General features: G+C 41.4%; 1 protein-coding gene across 1 annotated transcript in view; it reads left to right on the top strand.

The window, feature by feature from the left end:
- Positions 1-23,920, top strand: part of RASA3 (RAS p21 protein activator 3) — a 142,535-nt gene that overhangs the window by 39,500 nt on the left and 79,115 nt on the right. Inside the window, exons 2-3 of the mRNA XM_082498841.1 lie at positions 636-753; positions 15,243-15,346. Of these exons, the coding sequence (XP_082354967.1) occupies positions 636-753; positions 15,243-15,346 (222 nt within the window). The remainder of the gene's footprint in view (positions 1-635; positions 754-15,242; positions 15,347-23,920) is intronic.

The following is a 23,920-nucleotide window of genomic DNA, read 5'->3' on the forward strand; positions in this document are numbered from 1 at the left end:
CTGTGGTTTTATTCTTGTTTTGTATTCTTGGGGGTTTTTTTTGTAGTCTCTTGGTTACCCTTAGTTCCTCAAACTTACTTTTTTCTCTTGTTAAGTGTAGGATACGTGCATGTTTCTTGTTGCAATTTTGAAACAAATGTTTATTATGAAGAATATTCATGACTTGCATGGTACTTTTGTGTGAGAAACTTAGGCAGCTTCACAAGTGCTAATTACCTCAACAAAGTGCTTTGAAGTCCAACCTCTGGTGTAAAGCTGTTGGCTCTAACTGAAGTGACTGTTTTCCATCTCCACATCTGTTGAGAGTGGCAGAGCTGCGGGTCAGTCATTGTTTGCTGTGTTTTGGTAATGCCTTTAGGATAAAATCAGTGCACTGTATCTGAAAGCTTTACCATGTTGTATTGTGTTCCTGGTATCTTATGGGATATCTTATATGGATCTTATGGGTATCTTATCTGCTGCCTTGGAAACTGAATACTGCTGCTGAGTTTAATAGAGAACATTTGGGAAGAAGAACACAACGTACTAGTTCTCTTTAGCCATGTTGCTGACACTGCATTAGTTGACAGATGACTAAGTTATGGATAACATTTTAATATGTAATCCTTTTGGGTTTTTTTCTTTCTTGTCTTTAGGTGAAGCCAAAAATCTTCCTACATATCCAGGGCCAAACAAGATGAGGGATTGCTACTGTACTGTAAACCTGGACCAGGAGGAGGTTTTCAGGACCAAAATAGTGGAGAAGTCATTATGGTAACAAATACACGTATACATGTTCTGTTAACTCTTACCATTCTCTGCTTACTGTGTTTGTCTAATGTTCCAAAGATACTTCTTTGAGGGGAGGAGGGAAGATGAATATGATCCTTCTTCCCATTTTAAGAACACTAGTGGTAGAACTATTAATGTTATGATTCCCATCTGTATATATGGGAAAAGATCTTCACCAAGGCAAGCCATATTAACTGTTTTCCTAAGAATGTACAGCCAGTGCACCTTTCATTCTGCAATATTTATTTTGAACTTCTCTAAGCTTTTTAGATCTTGACTTAAAAGGGAACACTGAACTCCATTTCGCATCTATCTATGCTTAGAATTTTGCATTGGTCTAGCTACCCTAATGGGTGGTTAGGAAGTTTTTTTCCTGTCATGAGCCTGCAACTGAAGGGAGAGGTTTGAATACAAGATGCCTGTCTGATTATCTTGGACCCTTCCTGTGAGGTTGTGGAAGCCAAACGTAGAATGAAACAGAATGAGAAGCATGTAGCAAAAGTTAAAATGCTTTCTCCTGGAAATCCCCAAACATCAAAAAAATAAAGGGAACAAAGCTGGGCATATACGTATACTCAGGGAAGCCGGACTTTTTTGGAGTTGAGGAGAAAGTAGCAGCAAGGAACAGTCAAGTTTATAACTTTTATCTTAAGATAAAAAGTGGGAAAAGAGTGAGAGTTGAGTAATACAGTTAGGAATTTGGTATTTGTCTTGTTATTGCAAATAATTTACTTTGGGAAATAGCTCTAGACCCCCATCCCCAACCCCTCAGAAATACCTAACGCGTTTAAGAATGAATCTGAGTAGCTTGAAGTGGGACTTAAGTCACTTTAGTTGTTCTCTCACATAATTTTTTGTTGTCTTTAAATCTTTATTCCTCATCTTATATTCTGATATGGTGTACTGCTCCATACTTTTGTTTCTTGAGGCATTTAGATTGGCTAAACATAATTAGAGTGGTTTTGAATGATGATGCTAACACTTTCCTGGTTTTGTACTATATGTAAAAAAAAAAAAAAAGTGAAAAAGCAAAGACTGCCTCTTTTTTTTTTTTTTTTGGCCATGCAGTGTCCCTAAACCAGTCACATACCAGTGAATTTGTAACTCATTTAAATTAATTCTTGTGTCACACAACTGTAGCCCTTCTGCTCATAACTAGAAGTTTCACAGTGGGTTTTTTTTCTGGGTGATCATTAGTGCTTTGCAGGGAAGTGGGTGGTGGGGAGTGGGGGTGTGTGAGAATAGTTGATGTAATTTCCTTGAACTAATCCAAGTATTTTTCTGTCGAGAAAATAAACTCATAGTAGGAATAAACAACAAGTGTAATTCCTTCAGTGGGAAAAATTCCATCTGTCTTTAGATATCATTATAAAGCTGAAGAGGTACACTGAGGCTGTGTAGAACTGGAAGGTTTCTGGTTTCCTGCGGAGCTAAGTTCTTTTCATTAATTGAGGTGAATTCAGAGGAGAGCAACACAATGATCAGAGGTCTGGAAAACACAACTGATGAGGAAAGGTTAAAAGGTTGGAATTGTTTAGCCTAGACAAGAGGGAAAAGAGTAAGTATAACTATGTAAATATATTAAAAAAACCAAAACAACCCAAACAACAACCCCCCAAAAAAAACTTGAGGGAGGGAATTAATTGCTCTGTATCACCAGTATGGATATTGCAAGTAATAATAGACTTAAATTGCAGTGGGGAAGGAAGTTTAAGTTAAGGTTTATTGTGAAGAAAAATCTTCCTGTTGTTAAAGATTCTGAAGCACTGGAATAGAGTGCCTTGTTTTTTCCATATTTATTGCTGATGACTTTTAACAGGTTCTATGTAATCAGTTCTGATCAAAATATGGTGATCTTCCCACTTTGGAAAAGTGGTGGACCAGATGACCTCCCAAAATCCCTTTACAGTCCTATTTTATTTGATCTAAGGGTTGACTAAAGATGATCTCAGTTTTTTCTCCCAGTGAATTCCTGTCTTCAGTGGTAGTCTGCCTTCTCCCTCTGTGAGCTTCTAATTGCAAGTACTATTTTTGAAAAACTTGCTTCTTCACAGTCCCTGAATATCCACTTACAGACACTGTTATCAGCTGAATTTTGCGTTTCTCTGTCCTTGTTTTTCTGTTGCATAAAAGAAAAGCGAACAAAAATCCCCAATACATGGATGGTAAACGGGGATGTCTTCCTAATCTGTGAATAGGAATTGCTCTTATTTAGCAAGGCACACTCAAACAGCTACTTAATGTTTTATGACTGTGTTTACATCTATTAAAACAAGTGCATAGACTTCCAGAGGAAGATGTTTTTCAAATTATTTCAGACTGTACTGCAGTCGCCTATTGTTTTTTGTAAGACTCTAAGATGAGCACGTAGCTGAGGAGCCAGTCATGCTGTTACATTCTTTAATGCTTGTTTGTAAATTGATTCAACCCATTGAGTAACCGTGAATTATTGGGCAGGCGAGGCTTATGTGCCCTAAGGCCCATGTAATTTGTATACAGCAGAGAGATACCTGCTTTCATGTATGGTGTTTCTTTGCCAGGCGCTTGCCAACCTGATAGTGAAGCATGCATTTAGTCCCTTTTTCTGAGGTATAACTGCTGCGGTATGTGATGTTAGATGGGAGCAGGGATGTGAAGCTGGGCCAACGCATGACTAAAATAATTGAGTCCTGCCTGAACATCTGTGTGGCTGGCATTGAAGTGGGTGACACAGCCTTTGACTGTAGTTTGAAGGGGAGAACGCTGGCTCTGCTCTGTTGTTCGTGCCTATTTTCTACTTCCTATCACTTCATGGCTGACAAGGGGCTGGCCTGCTATAAAGTAAGTTTTAAGAATTGCCTGTATTGTCACTGATACCGGTAACTCCCCCATCTTCCAGTAAGCTCAAAAAATTATTTTCATATAGTCTATGAAAAATAAGATGCTTTGTGTGAATGTCTGAATTGAAAGGTGTTTCATATGCAGCCCTAGCACTACTGACTGAAACAATGTCTTCTCGTTCAGATTTGTCCTGGAGAAGCCAATCTTTTCTAGCATAACTGCATAAAATGCATTTGTTGTCTGCATGAAAAGGCTTATAATTAAACACTGTCTTGTGTACTTGGGAATTCAAGGACTGCTTGCTGCTTTCCCCCCTCCCCCCCCCTCCACTCAGTTGAGTGTCATTAAGCTTCTACTAAGCACTGCAGAAATGTATATTTTTCCAGGCAGGCCTTCTGCTGTAAAGCTTAAATAGAACTGGCAAATGGGAGAAACAAAGCAGTTATCTCTCCTTCCCAGAGGTACTTGGATGAATGTCCAGTTCTGGCTTGCTTGGGGTATCTGTGGCAGAGCCTTCAGATTCATAGAATCATAGAATGGTTCAGGTTGGAAAGCACCTTGAAGATCATCGAGGTCCAACCCCCCTGCCATGGGCAGGGACACCTCCCACTAGACCAGGTTGCCCGAGGCCACGTCCAGCCTGGCCTTGAACACCTCCAGGGATGGGGCCTCAACAACCTCTCTGGGCAACCTGTTCCAGTGCCTTACCACCCTCAAAGTGAAAAACTTCTTCCTAATGTTTAATCTGAACCTGCCCTCTTCCAGTTTACAGCCATTCTCCCTCATCCTGTCACTACCTGCCCTAGTAAAAAGTCCTTCCCCAGCTCTCCTGTAGGCCCCCTTTAGGTACTGGAAGGCTGCAATAAGATGTCCCTGGGGCCTTCTCTTCTCCAGGCTGAACAGCCCCAACTCTTTCAGCCTCTCCTCATAGGAGAGGTGCTCCAGCCCTCGGATCATCCTCATGGCCCTCCTCTGGATGTGCTCCAGCAGGTCTGTGTCCTTCTTATGCTGGGGACTGCAGAGCTGGATGCAGTACTCCAGGTGGGTTCTCACGAGAGTGGAGTAGAGGGGCAGAATCACCTGCCTTGACCTGCTGGCCACACTTCTTTTGATGCAGCCCAGGATACGGTTGGCCTTCTGGGCTGCGATCGCACATTGCTGGCTCATGTTGAGCTTCTCATCAATCAGCACCCCCGGGTCCTTCTCCTCAGGACTGCTCTCCAGCCGTTCCCCGCCGAGCCTGTATTTGTGCTTGGGATTGCCCTGACCCAGATGTGGGACCTTGCACTTGGTCTTGTTGAACTGTATGAGGTTGGCTTGGACCCACCTCTCCAGCCTGTGCAGGTCCCTCTGGATGGCATCCCTCCCCTCCAGCGTGTCTACCTCGCCAAACAGCTTGGTGTCATCAGCAAACTTGGTGAGGGTGTACTCGACCCCACTGTCCATGTCACCGACAAAGATGTTGAACAGTACAGGTCACAGTACCGACCCCTGAGGAACGCCACTCATCACTAGTCTCCACTTAGACGTCGAGCCGTTGACAGTAACTCTTTGAGTGCGACTGTCCAGCCAGTTCTTTATCCACTGAGTGGTCCATTTGTTGAATCCATGTCTCTCCAATTTGGAGACCAGGATATTGTGTGGGACGGTGTCAAATGCTTTGCACAAGTCCAGGTAGATGACATCAGTTGCTCTTCCCTTGTCCACTGCCACTGTAACCCCTTTGTAGAAGGCCACCAAATTTGTCAGGCATGACTTGCCCTTGGTGAAGCCATGCTGGCTGCCACCAATCACCTCCTCGTTTTCTACATGCCTCAGCAGAGTTTCCAGGTGGATCTGCTCCATGATCTTGCCAGGCACAGAGGTGAGACTGACTGGCCTGTAGTTCCCTGGGTCTTCCTTGTTTCCCTTTTTGAAAATAGGGGTTATGTTTCCCCTTTTCCAGTTGGCAGGAACCTCGCCAGACCACCACTACTTCTAAAATATGATGGCATTCTGACTCATGATCTCCTCTGTTTTATAGTGGGACAGTGTAAGAATTTGCTTCCCTGAGCTCTGTCCTAGTCTTCTGCAGCACATTTTTATCTTATTAGGTCTGTGGCAGAGGTATGAGAAGACAGCTGAAAGCTGTAGCCTCTTAAATCAAGAAAGCATGAATTATTCAGAACTCCAAGAACTGAACCAGCACATCCTGTTGCCCAGTCCAGTGCCCTTACCAGTACTCTTAAGAGAATCTCTGTGAGCCTGATGCCCTTATATAAGTTTGTGTCTCAAAAATTGAGAGCAGCTAGCATGGTGAACCTTAACTCCTCTGTTTAGCAGTCAGGTGGGACTCATAAATTACAATCAGGAACTTCAGTAATTTCTGCCATCCAGCCTTTGTTGGCTTCTGTTAAACTGGATGGTGGCACTGCTGTCATGTACTGGAAGATTTTGAGGGCTGCTGTGAGGATAACTTGGTAGCGTCTGACTGAAACAAGTCAAGGGTTATAACATGGGCAGGCCTTTCTATGAAACCACAGAGCAATGTGAAAGTAGTGTTTATGTGGGGGCAGTTCAGAGCCATCCGACTTCTCTGGGGATCTTTGGACAAGCACAGTGAACATGTGGGTTGGTCAGAGCAAGCTCTCCAGGTTCCCAGGAACAGAATCTTGAACTCTTCAAGCAGCACTGTTTTCATAAACTCCTTGGCACAAGCTTTTAGTCAATTCTATGAAGGTCACATGCAAGTCATAAGATATGAGGAAGAGGTCAGTTAGAGCCAGGATTTAATACACTTCTCTGTTTTGTATTTGTTGTTCAATATTTATATTACCATCATCTGCAAAGGCACTGAATAAATTGGATCTAGTCCATATAACCTAGCCGAGATGTACATGAAGGGGACTTGTGTATTTTATGTCCTAAGGAACATCTGAGAATATTTTTTTTTTTTTAAATGCACAGATCTATAACTTCTGAGCTGCAAGCAGACAGCCCGACAAGAATTTTGTCCATTAATTTCCTTTGCTGAACCAACCGCTTAGCTTCTCCCATGAGTAGCTTCAAACTTCAGGCTCCACCGTCCAGGACTTGTTCCTGGCTACAGGTCTTCCCTGAGGATAAACTTTCTTGGCTTGTTGGCATTAAGACTGACTTTGCCTTTGCTGTTTGCATCAAATGTTTCCATTCACTTAAAGGGCAGTGTCAGCTGCAACAGGAAATCAAGGCAGCTTCTCAAATCATAGGTGAAGAATGGAAGGAATGTGACATCTCTAAATTTGTTTCAAGGATGTGAATAAAGGCAAAAACTGTCGTACGTTAAGAATCAAATGGCTGACAGTGTGTGCTTTAGAGAGATGAGCCAAGCGTCTTGAGTCTGTGATTATTTAGTTCTCCACTATTTCACTGAGGAATTTTTCACGTGCTAAACATAGTGATCAAAGCCTGAATGAAACAGCAAATGAAGCCAGAGGCACTTTCCCCACCCCCAGTCTTTTTTTTGCTAGTCTGCAATGAAGGTAACAGAACTACAAGTCTGCAGTGTGCTTGCGAGTGAACAGTGAAATGTGCTGTAAAATCAGTTAAGGCTGTGTTCTCTTTAACAAGAGGTTGCTGTGTCTTTGTTTTAGTATTAGATCAGTTAACAAATTCAATCAGTAGCTCTCAACTTTCTCTAATAATTCTATTGCCACATTTAATGTTGTTATTTTTTAATTCTAGGCTTGCTTAAACTCTTTATTTTCCGATGTTTGGAGTTTGTGGCTGCATAGCTAAACTTCTCTCGTGTTCCGATAACATCTTGGATGCAGGCCACTTCTCAAATTTTAGACACAAAGTTGTTTCCCTTAGTTGGAGTGTTGCCAAAATTAGCTGTTGTATCCAACTTAGTTCCATTAGCTACTTCCATATTCTTATGTTGCCAGCTCACCTCCTTGAAATAACTTTCCCCAGCCTGGAGGCTTTAAGTAAAGAGGCCTTGAGCTGGATGCTGTAGCGTGTTCTGCTGTCTACATGTTCTATAGCTTCTCTCCTCATGCTCCCAGCTCACTACTTGGTGTGCTCTCTGCCCCAGGGCCTGCCATCCTCTGTACTCAACTACATCTAACCATGGCTTGAATTCCTAATGTCAATAGACTTCAATTCTGAAAACACCCTTTAAGGGAATGGGATGAGTATGGGTACAACTTCAGGCTGGTCAGGGGCATTATTGAAGGCAAGGACTGTATGGTTTTGTAGGGAAGTAATACAGCTGGGAAGGTCGCCAGGAAGGGAAGCAAGACTTAATGGAAGGAGGAGAATTTAAGTGAGCCTTGAGACTCAAGGCAAGGTTTATGAATGAGAGCGTTCATCCACCCAAAAAGGCACCAATGTGAGTAACAATTGTTACTGTTGTAGGCTGCTTTGAGTGATTAAAAAAAAAAAAAAAGTAAATGCAGCTGTAATGTGACTTCTGTTGTTTGTGTGTGTCATCTTACAGAATATTTTAAGAGGTGACTGAGGGCCAAACGGCTGCTGCTTAAAGTTATCATAATCCCCGTAAGCCTCATTGAGCCAAACCAGCAACTGTCAAGTGAGGATGATAACTATAGCTAGTGTGTGTCTGTCTCTCTCTTCTGAGCATAGGGTTGAGAAAATGCACGCTGCTTCATTTTGTCTCTGTAGTAGGGGTGGTTTTGGATATAACACAGCACTGTCCATCTGGGTGTCTCTGCACAGTGACATGAGGAAAAACTTGTTTAGGCTCGGTGGATGCTTGGAAGATTGCAGCCTGCTCTCTAACAGTGGGCATAAATGGTATGTTTGGATTTAGATGTTGCCTCGTTTGCCATATACTTCCTGCAGCGTGTCCTCTGCCAAATCTGTGCTTCAGATATAATACTAGGTATTTTTAATAAATTGCGTAAGGAAGCTACCATGACATCTGCCGACTTTGGCTCTTGCAGAGCCTGTCTTACTTGCCAGTTGTCTTCTAGCTCTGTGTCTAGTAGGAGACTGAAGTGTATTCAGATTTTATTTGGCTTGCTTTATCTGCTTTGAATAAACCTTCTCTTCTCTACCCCACTCCCTTTACATACGCTGCAAAGCATAGTATAAAACGTATTAGCCAAGTAGTAGAAAAAGCTTAGCAGTAGAAACAAACAAGTGTACTCCTTTGTACAGAGTGATTTTGCTTTCAGCTCACACGGCAATGTGAACTCTGGTCTTCAGTTCACGCAACAGGATGAATCCAGTATTTCTAAACGTTCTAAAATAGAGGATGTGGAGTTGTCTGTGGCATGTTAATAGTCCTTACTTTCAATCACAAAAGCAGTTTAAAAAAAAATAATCCATACACAAAGAATTCTGGTTTGCAGGGTTTCATTATTATTCATCATGCAACTCTCTCACTTCATCCACTGAAGTACTGGTGCCAAAACAAAAACAAAACTGCTTTGGCGAATCCGAAGTATTGAGAAACAAGCACGAGGTTTTGCAACACAGCCTGAAACTAAAGAAACGTTTCTACACTGAGATTTATTTTATGAAGCCTCTTCCTCTCTGTTAATATTATTTGTGATGATTTCATTAGATATCTGAAGGTACGGAATTAAAGTTGCAAGTATGCCTCTGGAGTATAGTAAAACATGTCAAAATTAACAAATTTTGAACCTTTTCTAGGGGAAGAAGTTCCCATTCATCGTGTTTGAGATGAGGATTCTCTTCCTTTATTTGCTTTCATTCCACTTGATCTGCACAGTAATTTGTTTCTCTTCTCCTTCCCTGTCTCTTCCTAAAAATATCCATTGCCAAAACTCTCATTAGAAGAGATTCAAAAATAGATACCTTAAAATGGGTAGGGCTTTAAGTTGGATAGCTGTATGGGAGTGAAACAATACCTAGAGGGGACTTTTTGGTTTTGATTTCCTGGTATTCCTGCTCCTGTGAGCATTCAGATAAGCAAGTTTTTGGTGAGGGGAGGGTATTCCTGAAGAGTCAAATCCGTTGCACTGTTCTTTATGCTTTTACTTGAGGACTATTTTTTTTTTTTTTTTTTTTTTTTTTTTTGTCTCTTCTGTCACGACTGCTGTGGAACCATCCTCAGGAAAGTGTCTTGAGGGGGGATTGTTTAGTATATGTGTCGGTAGTAGGGGCTGTATAAAAGCTGTGCAGTAAGAGAGCCCTGCACTCCCTGAGAGAAGGACTGCTGAGGTAGACCTTCCCTCCTCCAGAGCACAGCAAGGTGATGGGTATGTACTGGAAAAGATATGAGAATGGGTGATGAAGTGAGGGTATGTGGAGTAGAAGCTGCAGAGTCAAGCCCTGAAAGAGTCAGAAGGCTACAGAATCAGTCTGCCTGAAAGTCTGGAGAAAGGATTTAAAAATGGGTACAGGTCTTTCTCTGTAGTTTCTAATGCCATCAGGAAAACAAGAGACAGTAACTTGGGAACAAACCCCATTTATAGCTGCACTGTTACTCCTCTCAGTGCTGTGATAGCAAAACAAAAAAGAAATTAGTAAAACTGTTCTAAATTTGGTAGTCTATTGAAGAAGCTGGGTTTGAAAATGCTTTTATAAAAAGTTTGGTAGGAGCTGAACTGCATTTACAGCAGAGGTCCACTGTTTCTGTCCTTGCAAGATCCTGGTCTCGGCAGTTACATCCCATCACTTGTGTGGAGTCCAGAAGAAACTGAAATAATGACAACACTGGTCTTGCCCATGCCCTTCCATTGTGACTGTATTGATGTGCAGGCTACGCTGCAAGATTGGGGGAGGGGGCCTTCATTGTTTCTCCTCCTCTTTGAATGACTAAAACTTCTCAGTGTAGGGTTGATTATTCTACAAGGAAAGCTTAGCTCAAAACCTGGAAGTTGAATGTGAACTCACTTGGTTCTGAAAGATTCCCAAGTTTTCAGCCAGGCTAGTTCCAGTGTTTGTCTTGGAGGATCTTGTCAGACTCCTGAGGGCTGTGTAGGCAGATGCTGCTGCTTTTTTATTAATTGCTTTGTCAGAATAAAAGTACTCGCTGAAGCCCCATCAGACTGATTCTGGCTTTTGGGAGAGAGGGGACACTCACAGAGGGATTTAGCTGTTCTTTTGGAAGAACTGTTCTGGAGCCCTGGGGTTCATGCTCAAGATAAGTTAGCTTGGGAAGTAAATCATGGGGTTTGACTGCTGTGACCTCTTGCTCTGGTCTGGGTGGGAGACAAAGCAAGTACTGTTCTGAAGAGATACATGGAGGAAAAGCACACATTTAAGTGGAAGCTAGAAGCATTTGTGTGGTTACTTTTGATTCCTTCAGAAAAAAGATACTGCAGAGCTACACCAGATTGGGGCAGGGGGATATCAAATTTATCTGGATGTGTATCCTTGCAGTTAAAACTTTGGCTAATTATCTGGTGCAGAGTGAATGCACTTGTGTTGGAAGTCTGCTTGCTTACATTAATTAAGAACGCAGTGCACCTCAGGGGTATTACCCGAGTGAAGAGAGGTTGTGAATCTACAATGGTGAAAGCCAAGAGCAGAACAAAGCATCTCTTCTGTTGACAGCAGGTGCAAATAATGTATCCTGTGAAGAGTACCAGCCAGGAGGCACTGCTCAGGCTAATAAGGCTTGTGCCTAAAAGTAGTGACCAGATGTGGTCCCTGCATGGCTAAGTCAGCCTAAGTCAGCCTTCATAGCATTTCTTCTGTTAATCAGTCTCTTTCTGCTACCATGTATTGGACTAGATGCTTCCTGTTGTCCACTCTGCTTTTCTGAATCTCATGCTTGTTTGCTGTGGTGTGGTCTTAGTTATTTTTGCCCCCAACCATCACCAGTGACAAACATGAATAGGGGACTTGCCAAAGGCCCCAGTTGTTGTCTCTTCCCTGTCCTTTCCCCCAGAATCAGCTGAGCTGAATTAAAGTATGCTCAGTATAAGTCTTGTTTTTACATTGTCTTTAGACTTTCAGTCTACTGAAGCTTCTCTTGTATTCTTGATAGAGAACTGGGTATATAATCCACAGTTCATTAAGTATCATTTCATTCTAAGGTCATTAGTGAGTAAATTCATCTGTCATGTTCTTCCAGCAGAAAGGACAATTTTATGGCTGAACAGAGTATTAGGGCTCAGAACGATGCAAGTGTTTTGCATGTATAATGCACTAGATATTTGGGGAATGTTTATGCATTTTTGTAGCCCCCTTGGGTTAAGCCTGTGCGTGAAAACTTGCACCAAGTGATGCGTACAGAGTGAGGCCCTCGGCGTTGCCAGCAGAAGCATGGCTGCTGGGACAGTCAGATAGTTCCTCGTTTGGTAGAAGCGGCTTGTACCAAAGAACTCAAATATTTTGTGCCTGAAGCAGTGGCTGCTGAATTCGTGATTCCAAATAAAATGTCTTGGAGCAGAATGGGTAAAGAGGACATAACCAAGAGTGCTGAATTGGAGGGGTAGTTGGGACAAACAGTCAAACCAGCTGCCATTTCCAGCTGTTAGATTTTCTCCCCTGCCTTCACAGTAGGGGTGACTGAGTAGGGCTTATGTTGGTTGCTGCAACTTGTGGCTGGATGCATTTATGTCAAGCAATGGGAAACTGTTTCAATGGTAGAAATTTAACCTGTGGGTAAGCCCTGGGCTTTGTTGTTTATCCAATGTGTTCTTCCATGTGGTGGTGGAACACTGACTTAAATAATGTTCTTGCAGAATATTGAGTGATATCTCTGGACTTCATGAAATTAATGTGGCATATTCCCTTTAAATGCAGAGTGGTTAGCTAATTTGCAGTGCCTGTGTGTTTTGAGTGAGTTTTGTCAGCTAGGTCTCACGGGAATGTGGCGATTCTGGGGGAGTGTATTTTTACTGTAGGCAGAAATACAAGCAAAAGTATATGGTGATCTAAAATCATAGAATAGTTTGGGTTGGAAGAGACCTTTAAAGGTCATCTAGTCCAACCTCCCCTGCAGTGAGCAGGGATATCTTCAACTAGATCAGGTTGTTCAGAGCCCCATCCAACCTGACCCTGAATGTTCCCAGGGATGGGGCATCTACCACTTCTCTGCACAACCTGTTCCAGTGTTTCACCACACTCACTGTAAAAACTTTCTTCCTTATATCTAGTCTAAATCTACCCTCTTTAGCCATCACCCCCTATCCTATTGCAACAGGCCCTGCTAAAAAGTTTGTCCCCATCTTTCCTGTAGGCCTTCGTTAAGTACTGAAAGACCACAATAAGGTCTCCCTGGAGCCTTCCCTTCTCCAGGCTGAACAACTCCAACTCTCTCAGCCTGTCCTCATAGGAGATGTGTTCCCTCCCTCTGATCATTTTTGTAGCCCTCCTCTGGACCTGCTCCAACAGGTCCATGTCTTTCCTGTGCTGAGGCCTCCAGACCTGGAGTACTCCTCCTGGCCAGCAGTACTCCAGGTGGGGTCTCACCAGAGCGAAGTAGAAGGGGAGAATCACCTCCCTCAGCCTGCTGGCCATGTTTATTTCAATGCAGCCCAGGATATGTTTGGTTTTCTGGGCTGTGAGTGCACACTGCCGGCTCATGTTCAGCTTTTCATCCACCAGTATTCCCAAGTCCTTCTCCTCAGGGCTACTCTCAATCCCTTCATTCCCCAGCCTGTATTGATACAGGGGGTTGCCCTGAACCAGGTGCAGGACCCTGCACTTGGCCTTGTTGAACCTCATGAGGTTCACATGGGCCCACTTCTTAAGTCTGTCCAGGTCCCTCTGGATGGCATCTCGTCCCTTAGGCTTGTCAACGACACTGCTCAGCTTGGTGTCATCTGCAGACTTGCTGGGGGTGCACTGATCCTACTGTCTATGTCATTGATGAAGATACTGAACAGTACTGGTCCCAGTACGGACCCCTGAGGGAAATAACTAGTCACTGATCTCCATTGGGACATTGAGCCATTGACCACTACCCTCTGAATGTGACCATCCAACCAATTTGTCATCCACTGAACAGTCCACCCATCAAATCCATATCTCTCCAATTTAGAGAGAAGAATGTTGTGGGGGACTGCGTCAAAGGCCTTACAGAAGTCCAGATAGATGACATCCATAGCTCTTCCGTTATCCACTGATGTAGTCACTCCATCATAGAAGGCCACTAAGTTGGCCAGGCAGGACTTGCCCTTGGTGAAGCCATGCTGGCTGTCTTGAGTCACCTCCCTGTTCTCCATGTGCCTTAATGTAACTTCTAGGAGGATCTGTTCCGTGGTCTTAATGGGCACGGAGGTGAGGCTGACAAGTTGGTAGTTCCTAGGTTCCTCCTTTCTACCCTCTTTAAAAATGGGTGAAATGTTTCCCTTTTTCCAGTCAGCAGGGACTTCACCTGTTGCCTGTCGTACCACAGCTTGTCATGGGCAAGCCTCATACTGTCCCACTCAAGCCTGGTTTAAAGCTCTGTCAATGAGCCTTGCTAGCTTGTGAGCAAAGACCCTTTATATCCTGAAGTATCCTGACAAAATGCTGAAAAATTGAAAGTTACTGCAAGGTGCTCTTAGTAATTTTGGGATATCTAATTATCTAACATAAAAAGCTTTTGATAATGGTTAAAGCTACAGCACGATTCTGTCTCCCATTTTTGTGCTTAGCCAAGACAATAAGGAGGTTTGTGTTTAAAAGGAGAAGAAAACCACCTGCTGGCTTTTGATCCGTTGGAATTAGATTTATTTTTAAGTCTACATCTGCAGTGCTTGCTGTATTTGTCCATATGACTCAAATTGCTTCCACCTATTTAGAGCTACTGAAGCATGAGTGACTTGGAATGAAAAAATCTGGTAAAATGGTAGACCTGTCAATGAATAAATAATGTTGATATATGCTTATCATTCTTACAAGTGAATCCTTAACCATATAATTGGACAGAGAAATTGAAAGGGTTGCTATTAGGTGTCTGAGGTGTGGTGTTTTTTTTTTTTTTTTATGTAAATTGGTAGGATTCAAAGAAAGTCCCTTAAGTCTCTAAAGAGCTTTTCATGCTGAGATAAATATTTTTTTTTTTTAAATCTGGGCTTACTGTAGAAGAAATTATTCTATACAATTCCAGTAAGCAAAAATAGACAGATATGCAGCGCTATCAGGTAACAAGCATCATGCCAGCTCTAAGGCTGTTACCATCAGTTTACTGAATCTGACTTTAAATAAGAAACTTCGCAGGGGATGAGAAAGAAGGCAATGCCTGTAGGCATTTTATTTTAAATAAACAAAATACTTTTAAAAATAAATAACAATCAAAATATATGTGCCATGAACCACTCTGTATCTTGCTCATCCTGTTCATGTGTATGCTTTTGTGATCTCTGTTGTAATGGTCTTTTGTAAGCATAGTGTGGCAGCAGGGGCCTCTCTCCACTATTCAGTGCACAGTATGTTAACAAATAATCTGGTTTCTGCCCTCTTTGTTGAGGGGCACTTGTTTTCCAGGAAAAAAGAAGTATCTGTTCTTTTTTTCACATTAAGAAATCTTGTTCTGTGGGCATTTAAGAGAGTTTGGAAGAGTCAAAGTGCAACAGTGTGGAAGGTGCACATTCATGGGCTGGGGAGACCGTCAGTCCAGAGTGATATTCTAGATGTGAAGTATAAGCAGACTGACTCCTCCAGGATACCAACACTAATTTCTTTTTTTGTGTGTGTGTGTTTGTGTACGTTGTTTGTGTGTGTGTTGTTTTTTTTTTTGTTTGTTTGTTTTTTTTAACCAGCCCCTTCTATGGAGAAGACTTTTACTGTGAAATTCCTCGGACCTTTCGCCATCTGTCATTTTATATTTTTGACAGAGATGTTTTTCGAAGGGATTCCATCATAGGTATGTGTTCTTATATTATTATTTTCTTTATAGCTTGCTTCTCTTGTTTTTTAACTGTTAGATTGTATGTAGTTTTATGAGTTGGAATCTTCATAGAACTGATAACAACAGTGGTAAGTACTGTTCAGTATTGCCCTTTTTTTGTCAAGTGACAACAATGCCTTCATTATTACATATCATAAAAAAGGCTGGGAGATAAATGCTGTCTGTTATGGTAGCAAATACAGATTGCAGTTTAACTGAAATAGGTAATAAAACATTGTTTAAACGTTGACAACATTATTTGTTACTCTTTTTTTTTTTTTCCCCCTAAATGCAAGCCCTTTAGTCTTACAGTTTTCCAGGGCTCATTACGCTTACCTGCATGCAGTATTGTTAAACTATGACTACCTTAATAGCATGCAGAAGGTGCTGGTCATAGGTACCCACAGTACAACGATGACAATTTTATAGAGAGTATCGGAGGGAGCTATTCTACAGAATAGCTCTGTAAGACTTCCAGTGCTTTTTTAGCATAGGCAAGCCCTCTGCATTTCCAGATATCGTTTGCTGTGCACTTCACTTGCAGCAAATTGCATGACACTCCATTTGTCTCTTCAGGGATGAAAGTCTTGTAAAAGCCTGGTTGTTATTGAGGGTAACAGTTTCCACTTTAAGTTATTTTAGCTGTTTGGGATTGGTTTTTTTTTCTTCATCTAAGTCTACTAGACTACCATTTTTCTAGTTCAGTATAACATGACGATAGCTGTCGATGACGTGTGGATATCTTGACAGAGTCTGTAGTGAGGAAGTTGTCTCATGTTGAGCAACAGTTTGTATAATGCATCATGTTAAAGTGGATGGAGTGGTGGTGCAGATCTCTTCATATGTATCTTCACATTACAGTAGTTTATCATGCAGTCACTAGGTCTTTAATTATTGTTTTACATTTTACATATGTGGTACAAAACTGGGTCATCATTCTCTCTATATCCCTAAGTGAGCTCATGTGTGTACAGCATCTAGCAGTCTAGTATCCTGGGGAGGAGAGGGTCAGTTTCTGATTTTTGAGCGAGCTTTTGGAAAACTTTTTAGTCTTCTAATCTCTAGCTTCCCCTTACAAGGTGAAGGTAAGATCTCCTTTCTTTCAACTGATGAGTTTTTCATTGTTAAAATTGCCTCATCTGATCTCCTGCATGTCACCGGTTTTCCGCAACTGCGGTGACCCATAAACAAGCCATAGACTGGGATTTTTCTTGCTCGAGGCTTTACTGCCTCTCTTGGAACAAGGATCTCTGAACACTTAACACAAGCCAGACCCATGAAATTGCAGATAGAGAAGTGCAAATTGTTTCCTTTTCTCCATGTTTCTTAAGTTCCTGTTTTAATAATCAAGCTCTGACATTGGAGGGGAATTCTTCAGGAGCTGCTAGAGTAACCTTCTTAAAGGTAGTGGGAGCAGTTTGTGAAAAGGACTTGGAGAAGATAAGAGAGAGGCTTTTGTTTGGATGCCTGAATGATTATCAGGTTTCTGTTTTTCACTACCTCTTCAGGAAACGGCAAGTTTGATTTTCGTATGTGTGACAGAAAACATAGGTAGGCAGACTGGTGTGTTACTATACTGATGTGTTACTATACTGATGTAGCTCTAAAAGTCAAAACTCCAGTGTTACCTGTCTACATTGAGATTGTAGGGAACTCTTTCATTGCAACAAAGTCTGTAATATTTAAAAGCAATAGCTGCTCTATGCGTACGTTCAGCTTGGTCTTTAGAGACCTTTCCTTGAAGAATCTTGAGCAAGGGAGGTTTGGAAGAGTTCCCTACTGGAAAAGTTTGGTCAGAGTAGTGCTAGACTAGGCTTTTTTCCCAGAACTGCTGAATTCTGCAAATAGTGGCTCTTTGTGTGCATTACAAAGATCGCTTGTTATATTATGTCATCATGAGATACTCCTGCTGAAGAAAATATGGATACTCGTGCTCATCCAGCAATGAACTTTCTCAGAGAAGGGAGTTGGGGGTTTTGTCTCCCATCCAGGGAGACTAATTTTAAGTTCAGATGCTACTGAGCTTGTGAATTTGCCCGTTTCCTGTATGATCTGGTATGCTTAAAACATCTGTTTGTGTTGTTTGTTTGGCTGGTTTTGAGGGTGTTTTGAGATAGAGGGTGAACACAGTGCATGTGTGTCAAAATAGTGAGAATTTGGCAAGTGGCTATTTTTTGAAGGTGATTGGCTAGCAGAGTTCCTTTTGAATCACTATTTAGTATTGCCAGAACTTTCTCTTGATGTTCTAATATTGATTTCCAGGGTGACTGGAGCTCAGAGTAGGCATGCTTTTATTTATTCAAATATGAAGTACAAGTTTGTTATGGTAAATTCTTTAACATCCGAAATGCAACTCAGTGTGTGACAGATGAGAATGCTCAAGCCACCAAAAGCAGGAGTGGGGGCAAGAAAATGAAAAACAAGAACCCCCTGAAACCTCTGACAGAAAATTCCAAGGAGAACCAAACAAATTCAGAAAGTGGAACACGTGTGGCAGATATGTTTTGGAACATACTGTAGTATTTTGGCTTACAGGATGGGAGGATTGTGCAGATAAAGATATCTTTGAGTTTGCATGTTTTTTATTACATTTGCATTTTCCTAATCCTAATTTGCTAAGTCATGTAGGATTTTGTTAGCTAAGCAGATACAACTCCTGAACAACCGTGTCTTGAAAGAATCTTGGACACTGGTTGAAATGCAAGTATAATAAAATGCAGAGGTCAGTGGATCTGAAATATGATTTGTCTTTTTTTTAGATACAGTGTAGCAAATATACAGTTGCTGTGGAAATAAACTACTCTTAAGTTGCTGTTTAATTGATATTATGTCTTAACTGTTACTGGTGAGAGTTTATATACTGATTTATATAGTACGTTGAGATGCTTTGAGTAGGAAATGTACTACTGAAGGTAATCGGAAATCCTATTTAAAATTAGATTTGTTCATTTGTCTCCAAATGATCAAATAGGAGTAGTGGGCCAATTTGGAACATGTGTCTGTATAATACGTAGAATATCTATTTCCATCTAGTTGTTCCAATGAGAAAAACATTGAGGAGATGGGGTTAACCTGAAAAACTGTCAAGTGATACCCCTCCAGCAGTAGTGGGGGGAAAAAAGATAGCACTGGCTGGATGCAGTAGATGGAATGTTAGGATAATAGTGCTGCTAAATAAGGCAAATATATCATATGTTCTTGAATGATTATGTTTTGATATTTAGTTTTCAGCTCTTTAGAAATGTTGAATGAAGCGGGCTGTGCGAATACAGTGGGACTGAAGGCTTTTCTCACCCTTTAATAACTGAGCTCAATTTAGTGAAGAAAACAATCTCCATTATACGCCCTGACCCGGTATTCTCCTAGGTGTCTAATGAACAGTTCAGGCTGTGACCTTCGATATATAGATCAGTTAAAAAACGAGAAGAGTGCCACACCAAGTCATTTAACACTGTGCTGAGATAATAGTTAATATCATATGCCCTTTAGATGACAAGTAAACAATTATTTATCTTCTACTTAAATCACAGATCATGTTTGTTTTTTCCCCCCCAGCACTTCATTTGTTTTGGTAACAGATTCTTGTAACTGACTTGTGAACATCTGTGTTAAGCAGGAACCTGAACAGAACAAAATGCACCCCCTGTGAAGTTCTGAGGGGAAGAAGTAAATTCACTGTATCAAATCTTGGCCTCCATACTGCATTGGGGAGTAAGAACTTACAGAAGAAAGTTTGTAGTACTCCTGACTGAGGGGGTGGCTTGGCTAGGGATGCTAGTGGAATGGTACTGAATAAAGCACAGATGTGAAATGCCTAAGTTCTTCAATGAAGGAGCAGAAAGCCAGTGGGGACAAGACTGGCAAATGATTCTGTTAATTACATTTACTATAACTTAACTGTTGTAAGTCACCTTCATAGAGGTTATTAGGTGTGTTCTACAACGTATTGAAACTCTTATGGCCATTGTATCCTGGCAGGTTGTAACTGTCTTCCTGTTTAATGGTATGTGAGCTGAAGCAAAGTAAGGCAATAAAACAAACTTGCCTTTGGAGGTAATTAAACTTAGCTACTCTGGACTAAAGTAGATGAAAACAAATCATAGCTCATGGACACTCTCACAGAAGGAAAACACCCTGGAATTGAAAGTTGTTTGAGGCTTGCATGTTTGAGGTGACTGTTCCTTTGTTAATGACTACTTACAAAGCTGAGGAGGTGTTTGTAGATTTGCCACCGTTATTACGAAGTGTCCCAGCAAACCATCTACCGTTATTTAAGGTAACTGTTGCCAAATGTAGCTGAAGCATCGCCTTTTGATTATTTTATTGGTTTAAAATAAAAATTGAAAAAGAATCATCCCTGCTAAACTATGCTTCTTGCTGGCTAAGTGGAGGAAAGATCTTCCAATACAGCGTGAAGTAGAGATCGAGTTTTTAATAGAGAACTGTGTTCCTTTGTTTCCTGACCATAGTTTAGGCAGCAGTCACAACTTGGTTTACTGTTTTGGTGGTGTACTGTTGGATGACATGGGAATAATATCTCAGTATGGTATAAATATAGCTACTAATGAAATAAAGGAAACAGATGACTCTGTCCCACAATGACAAGTCTTGAGAAGCTATAAACTAGAATTATCCTGAGAAGGTTCTCTACAGTTGCATAGAAAGCCTAAAATAAATACTTTCTGCATAGAATAAATTGTTAGGATGCACTCACAATATCTTTTAACATAACAGATGGTCACAAAGGCAGGAAAACAAAGTTGAGCTTTCAAAAATACATATTTTTTCCTTTTTCCTCTTACAAATACACATATTATAAACAAAACTACTGAGCATAATGTGCTAGAACCTTGACTGTCCTTTTATGCAACCCTCCTCCTTACCAAATGGCAGTGTTAACACTATCTGTATTTGCAGTATCATCATAGATCCATCCTCTCACTGCTATAGTTTGAACTGAGCTTTCTGTATTTTCTGCGGTACTTGACTTACTCAGCAGTAGCAGATGTTGGGCGGTCTCTGTCTGCTTTATGCCTTGCTTGAACTAAGCAAAGACTAGGACCGTGAAGAAGATGCAGTAGTGGTGGCTTCTGGTGGCAGTACCTGGAAGGGGCTGGTGATGAAGCGGATGAAAGAGATGGTTGTTCAGCGTAGGCAGCACGTTCAGGGTCGTCTTGCGTACTGTAAGGCAGACAAAAGTGACTGCAAGTCTAAATTTTAGGACTGCTCTCCCATTGCAACCAGTCATGGGCTATACCGCATTTGTCAAATGTATGGACATTTTAAGGGCCTAGAGAGCAGCTGGCAGAGAACTGATACCAGAGGTGTGGTTGGGTAGGTTTTTGTTTTGGTGGTTTTGTTTTGTTTTTGTTTTGGTTTTGGTTTTTTTGTTTGTTTTGTTTTTAACAGGAAGGGAGAGTCAAAACTGATGTAAGCCAGGCAAGATCTTTAGGGTTGTGGCCAGGAAAACTACTCTGGTAGGAGATAGTCCATGCGATGCTGCAGCTTCCTTCTTTTAAGGATAGAAGCTATGTCCCATCGACAGCCTGCTTTTCTCTGCCTTATTATCCAAGATAAAACTCATGAAGGGGAAAAATGATTTTCATAAGTGATATTCTTATTATATTTGGAATAATTGTTAAAAAACCAAACAAAACTGGGGTCATGACTATAGTTCACTTCAGTACTCTGTGTAGGATGCACTGCTGCTGTGCTGGAAGCATTCTGCTGTTGCTGCCGCTAATTCTTACCCATGCTAGCAGATAGTCTAGTAGTGCTTGTGCTTCCATGGTGCACTGCACAGGATCTGGGAGGGAGCCATGCTCCTGCTTCTAAGGCTCTGAAGCCTTATGTTGCCCCTAATTCTCATCCTTATCTTTCTAATCCTCAAGTAGGGAGATTGCTTGTTTCAATCTTTTTCTGTGTTACGGGGGTGGGGGAGAGGGTGTATGTGAATGAATTTGTGCTGTTCTTGAACAAGGCAGGCATCTAGCCCTTTGTGTCTTGCAAAGTTCTGTACTTTTATTTGATGACAGATAACCTTTCATATAGATAACTAAAATTCCAGGTAGTCTGGAACAGTAGTGGTGCTTCTTTGTTGGAGATTTTAAGGTAATTAAAGTTTCATAAGTCTTTCACAGCCTAAAATGTTGATTAACATCGTTCTGATTTGTCCTTAGTCTTTTCAGCTATTGCAAGTGACTATCCTTCATGTCAGTTATTTTAAATGAATTCACTGATAAAATGTTTATGCACTTAATATACTAGTATGAAGCAGCTTATGAACTAGCTTCCATGTCCTCTTACTGCCTAATATTGCAGCACATAGGAGGCAAAATAGTCTATACTCAGAGCTGAGAGAAGACTGAATTAATTAGGTGTTTGGGGCCTTTTAATGTGTGACTCAGACCTAACCCTTTGCTATAAATTAACTATACTGCAGTCAGTGTTAATGGAGTATGCTGTATTAAAAATAATACGTTATACTGCTTCAGCTCAGTTGGCAGCAATATGTGAAGTTCTGTGGTTTTCACTGTGCAAATATTCCAAGACAAAGATAATTTAAAGAGAAGATATAAGAGCTCCTGAAATGCTCTGTTTTTAGGGTTCTATAAAATACCTGTTGGATAATTTTTCGGGTAGATTCTGGTGCCCTTTTAAAATTGCAAACTCCTGTCCTATTGCTGTCTGACTTTGGTAAAGGAATGTATCTTTGGCTAATCTAGCATCTGACATAAATATTCATATCTCAGCTGTGAAGCAAACATTCTGCAAAGTGGCAAATGAGTATTAAAACATGAGATTTAATCCTTACACTAGTGCCTAATACTTTTGTCACCAACAGGTAATCCAGAGAGAAGGTAGTTGTGATTGGATGGAGAATGCCTGAGCCAAAGTATCAACTCTGTTAGTCTTTGTATGGAATAGTTAGGCCCTGAATTAAAAAGCTGAGGCATGTCCAGGGACAAGCTAATGGGCTGTATTGACTTGCCTGGGAAGAGCTTTTGAAAGTGCAGTGGGGGATGGGCGCTTGAGGGTGTAGTGCTTCCACAAACACTTCCCCAAGCAGTGAAGCCAGACATCCCTACCCATCTCTGTTGCATATTTCTGCTTCTGTGCCCAAATTACTGACCTTCTGCTATCTTCTAGCTGTGTTAATGTGACTCTTGAGTGGGGAAGCCATAAAACAGGTCATTTGAAATTATCTGTGTGTTAACAATGCCAACGCCACCCACATATGACCCCTGAAACTTCCCTTCTCCTCCCCCAGAATGTTTATTTTCATTGTTCAGTGTTTTTTAATTTGGATCGGTTTCCTCAACAGTTTCAGTACAGCCTGCTGCAGGGACAAGGGTGCAGGGGTGGGAGAAGCAGGAGGCTCTTAAATCAGTTTGCACCAGGGACTGTAAAGTGGAATTTGCACCCCTGGGACCACCCAGGCCCTATGTATTAACTTCATTTGTTCATGAGTGTTTGAAATAGTAAGTTGTTGGTAGATTGTCTTTTCCCTGAAAAGAGATTCACAGAAGGAAGGGGTCAGGTGTGACAGGCTGCATCTTTGTTTTGAACACAGGGCTTAGGATATAACTGTGCCAGTGAAGATCTGTTCAGTCTGAACTGGGGGGATATAAGAAAATTGCTGCTATGTGGGTGAAAAACTTGGAGGAGTGTGTGGGGTTTTCCTCCCCTCCCCCAACTTGAGGTCCTGGTAAATGTCAGATTTCGGAAAGAAATTAGTTCAGATGAGAAGAACGCTTTTAACTCATTGTTGCTGGTCTAGTGGCTGAGAATCCAAACTAAGTTTTGAAATCATACTGTATACAGTTCACCATGCTCTGCTGTTTCCTGCCTGTGAGAAACGCGCTCACTGTATTGAATTTTAGTCTGGGGCAAATTCGGTGGAGCAAAGAATATTTATTACAGCGCTGGGAGTTACACAGGGGGTTTCTCCTCCTGTGCCTCATTTTTCCCTTTACAACCGCTTGTTTTTATTTCGTATTCCTTATAATTATTCATGTTTCTTCTTGGAACATGGTTTGCATAATCAATGAGTTTTTGGAACGCGACCCACCCCCAAATACATAAACAATGAGTTCTGGGAATGCAACATGCCCCCCTCCCAGGCGGCATGCTTTCTCCGGGGTCTTCCTGATAGTCCATGGAGGGAGGGCCAAAGTCTTTATCACCATGTCCTTCTTGTGGCTTCTTCACTCTTTACACTTCTGTGGTTATCTTAGCTAACTACACCACCCTTTGTTCTGCAAATTTTCGGTAGTTCTAACTGTTGCTTTCGTCTGATATCCTATTTAAAACTATCCCTTTTCCAAACGCATAGCAAGCACACACCCATCTTAGCTGAAGCCATAGCGAGCACACATTCATTTTTAGCTGAAGCAAAATTTTTGCCAAATTACTTATTACAATTCCACCCTTTTTCTTTTTATCATCTAATTTTGCTGAAGCGTTTTACATTTATCTCGCAGGATTCTTCTATTTTAGCAAGAATTTGAGTGGCTTCTTCGAGGTTTTCTTCTTTCTTGGTTTTTCTCA

Source organism: Vanellus vanellus (assembly GCF_965231255.1).
Source record: "Vanellus vanellus genome assembly, chromosome: 1".
NCBI lineage: Eukaryota > Metazoa > Chordata > Aves > Charadriiformes > Charadriidae > Vanellus > Vanellus vanellus.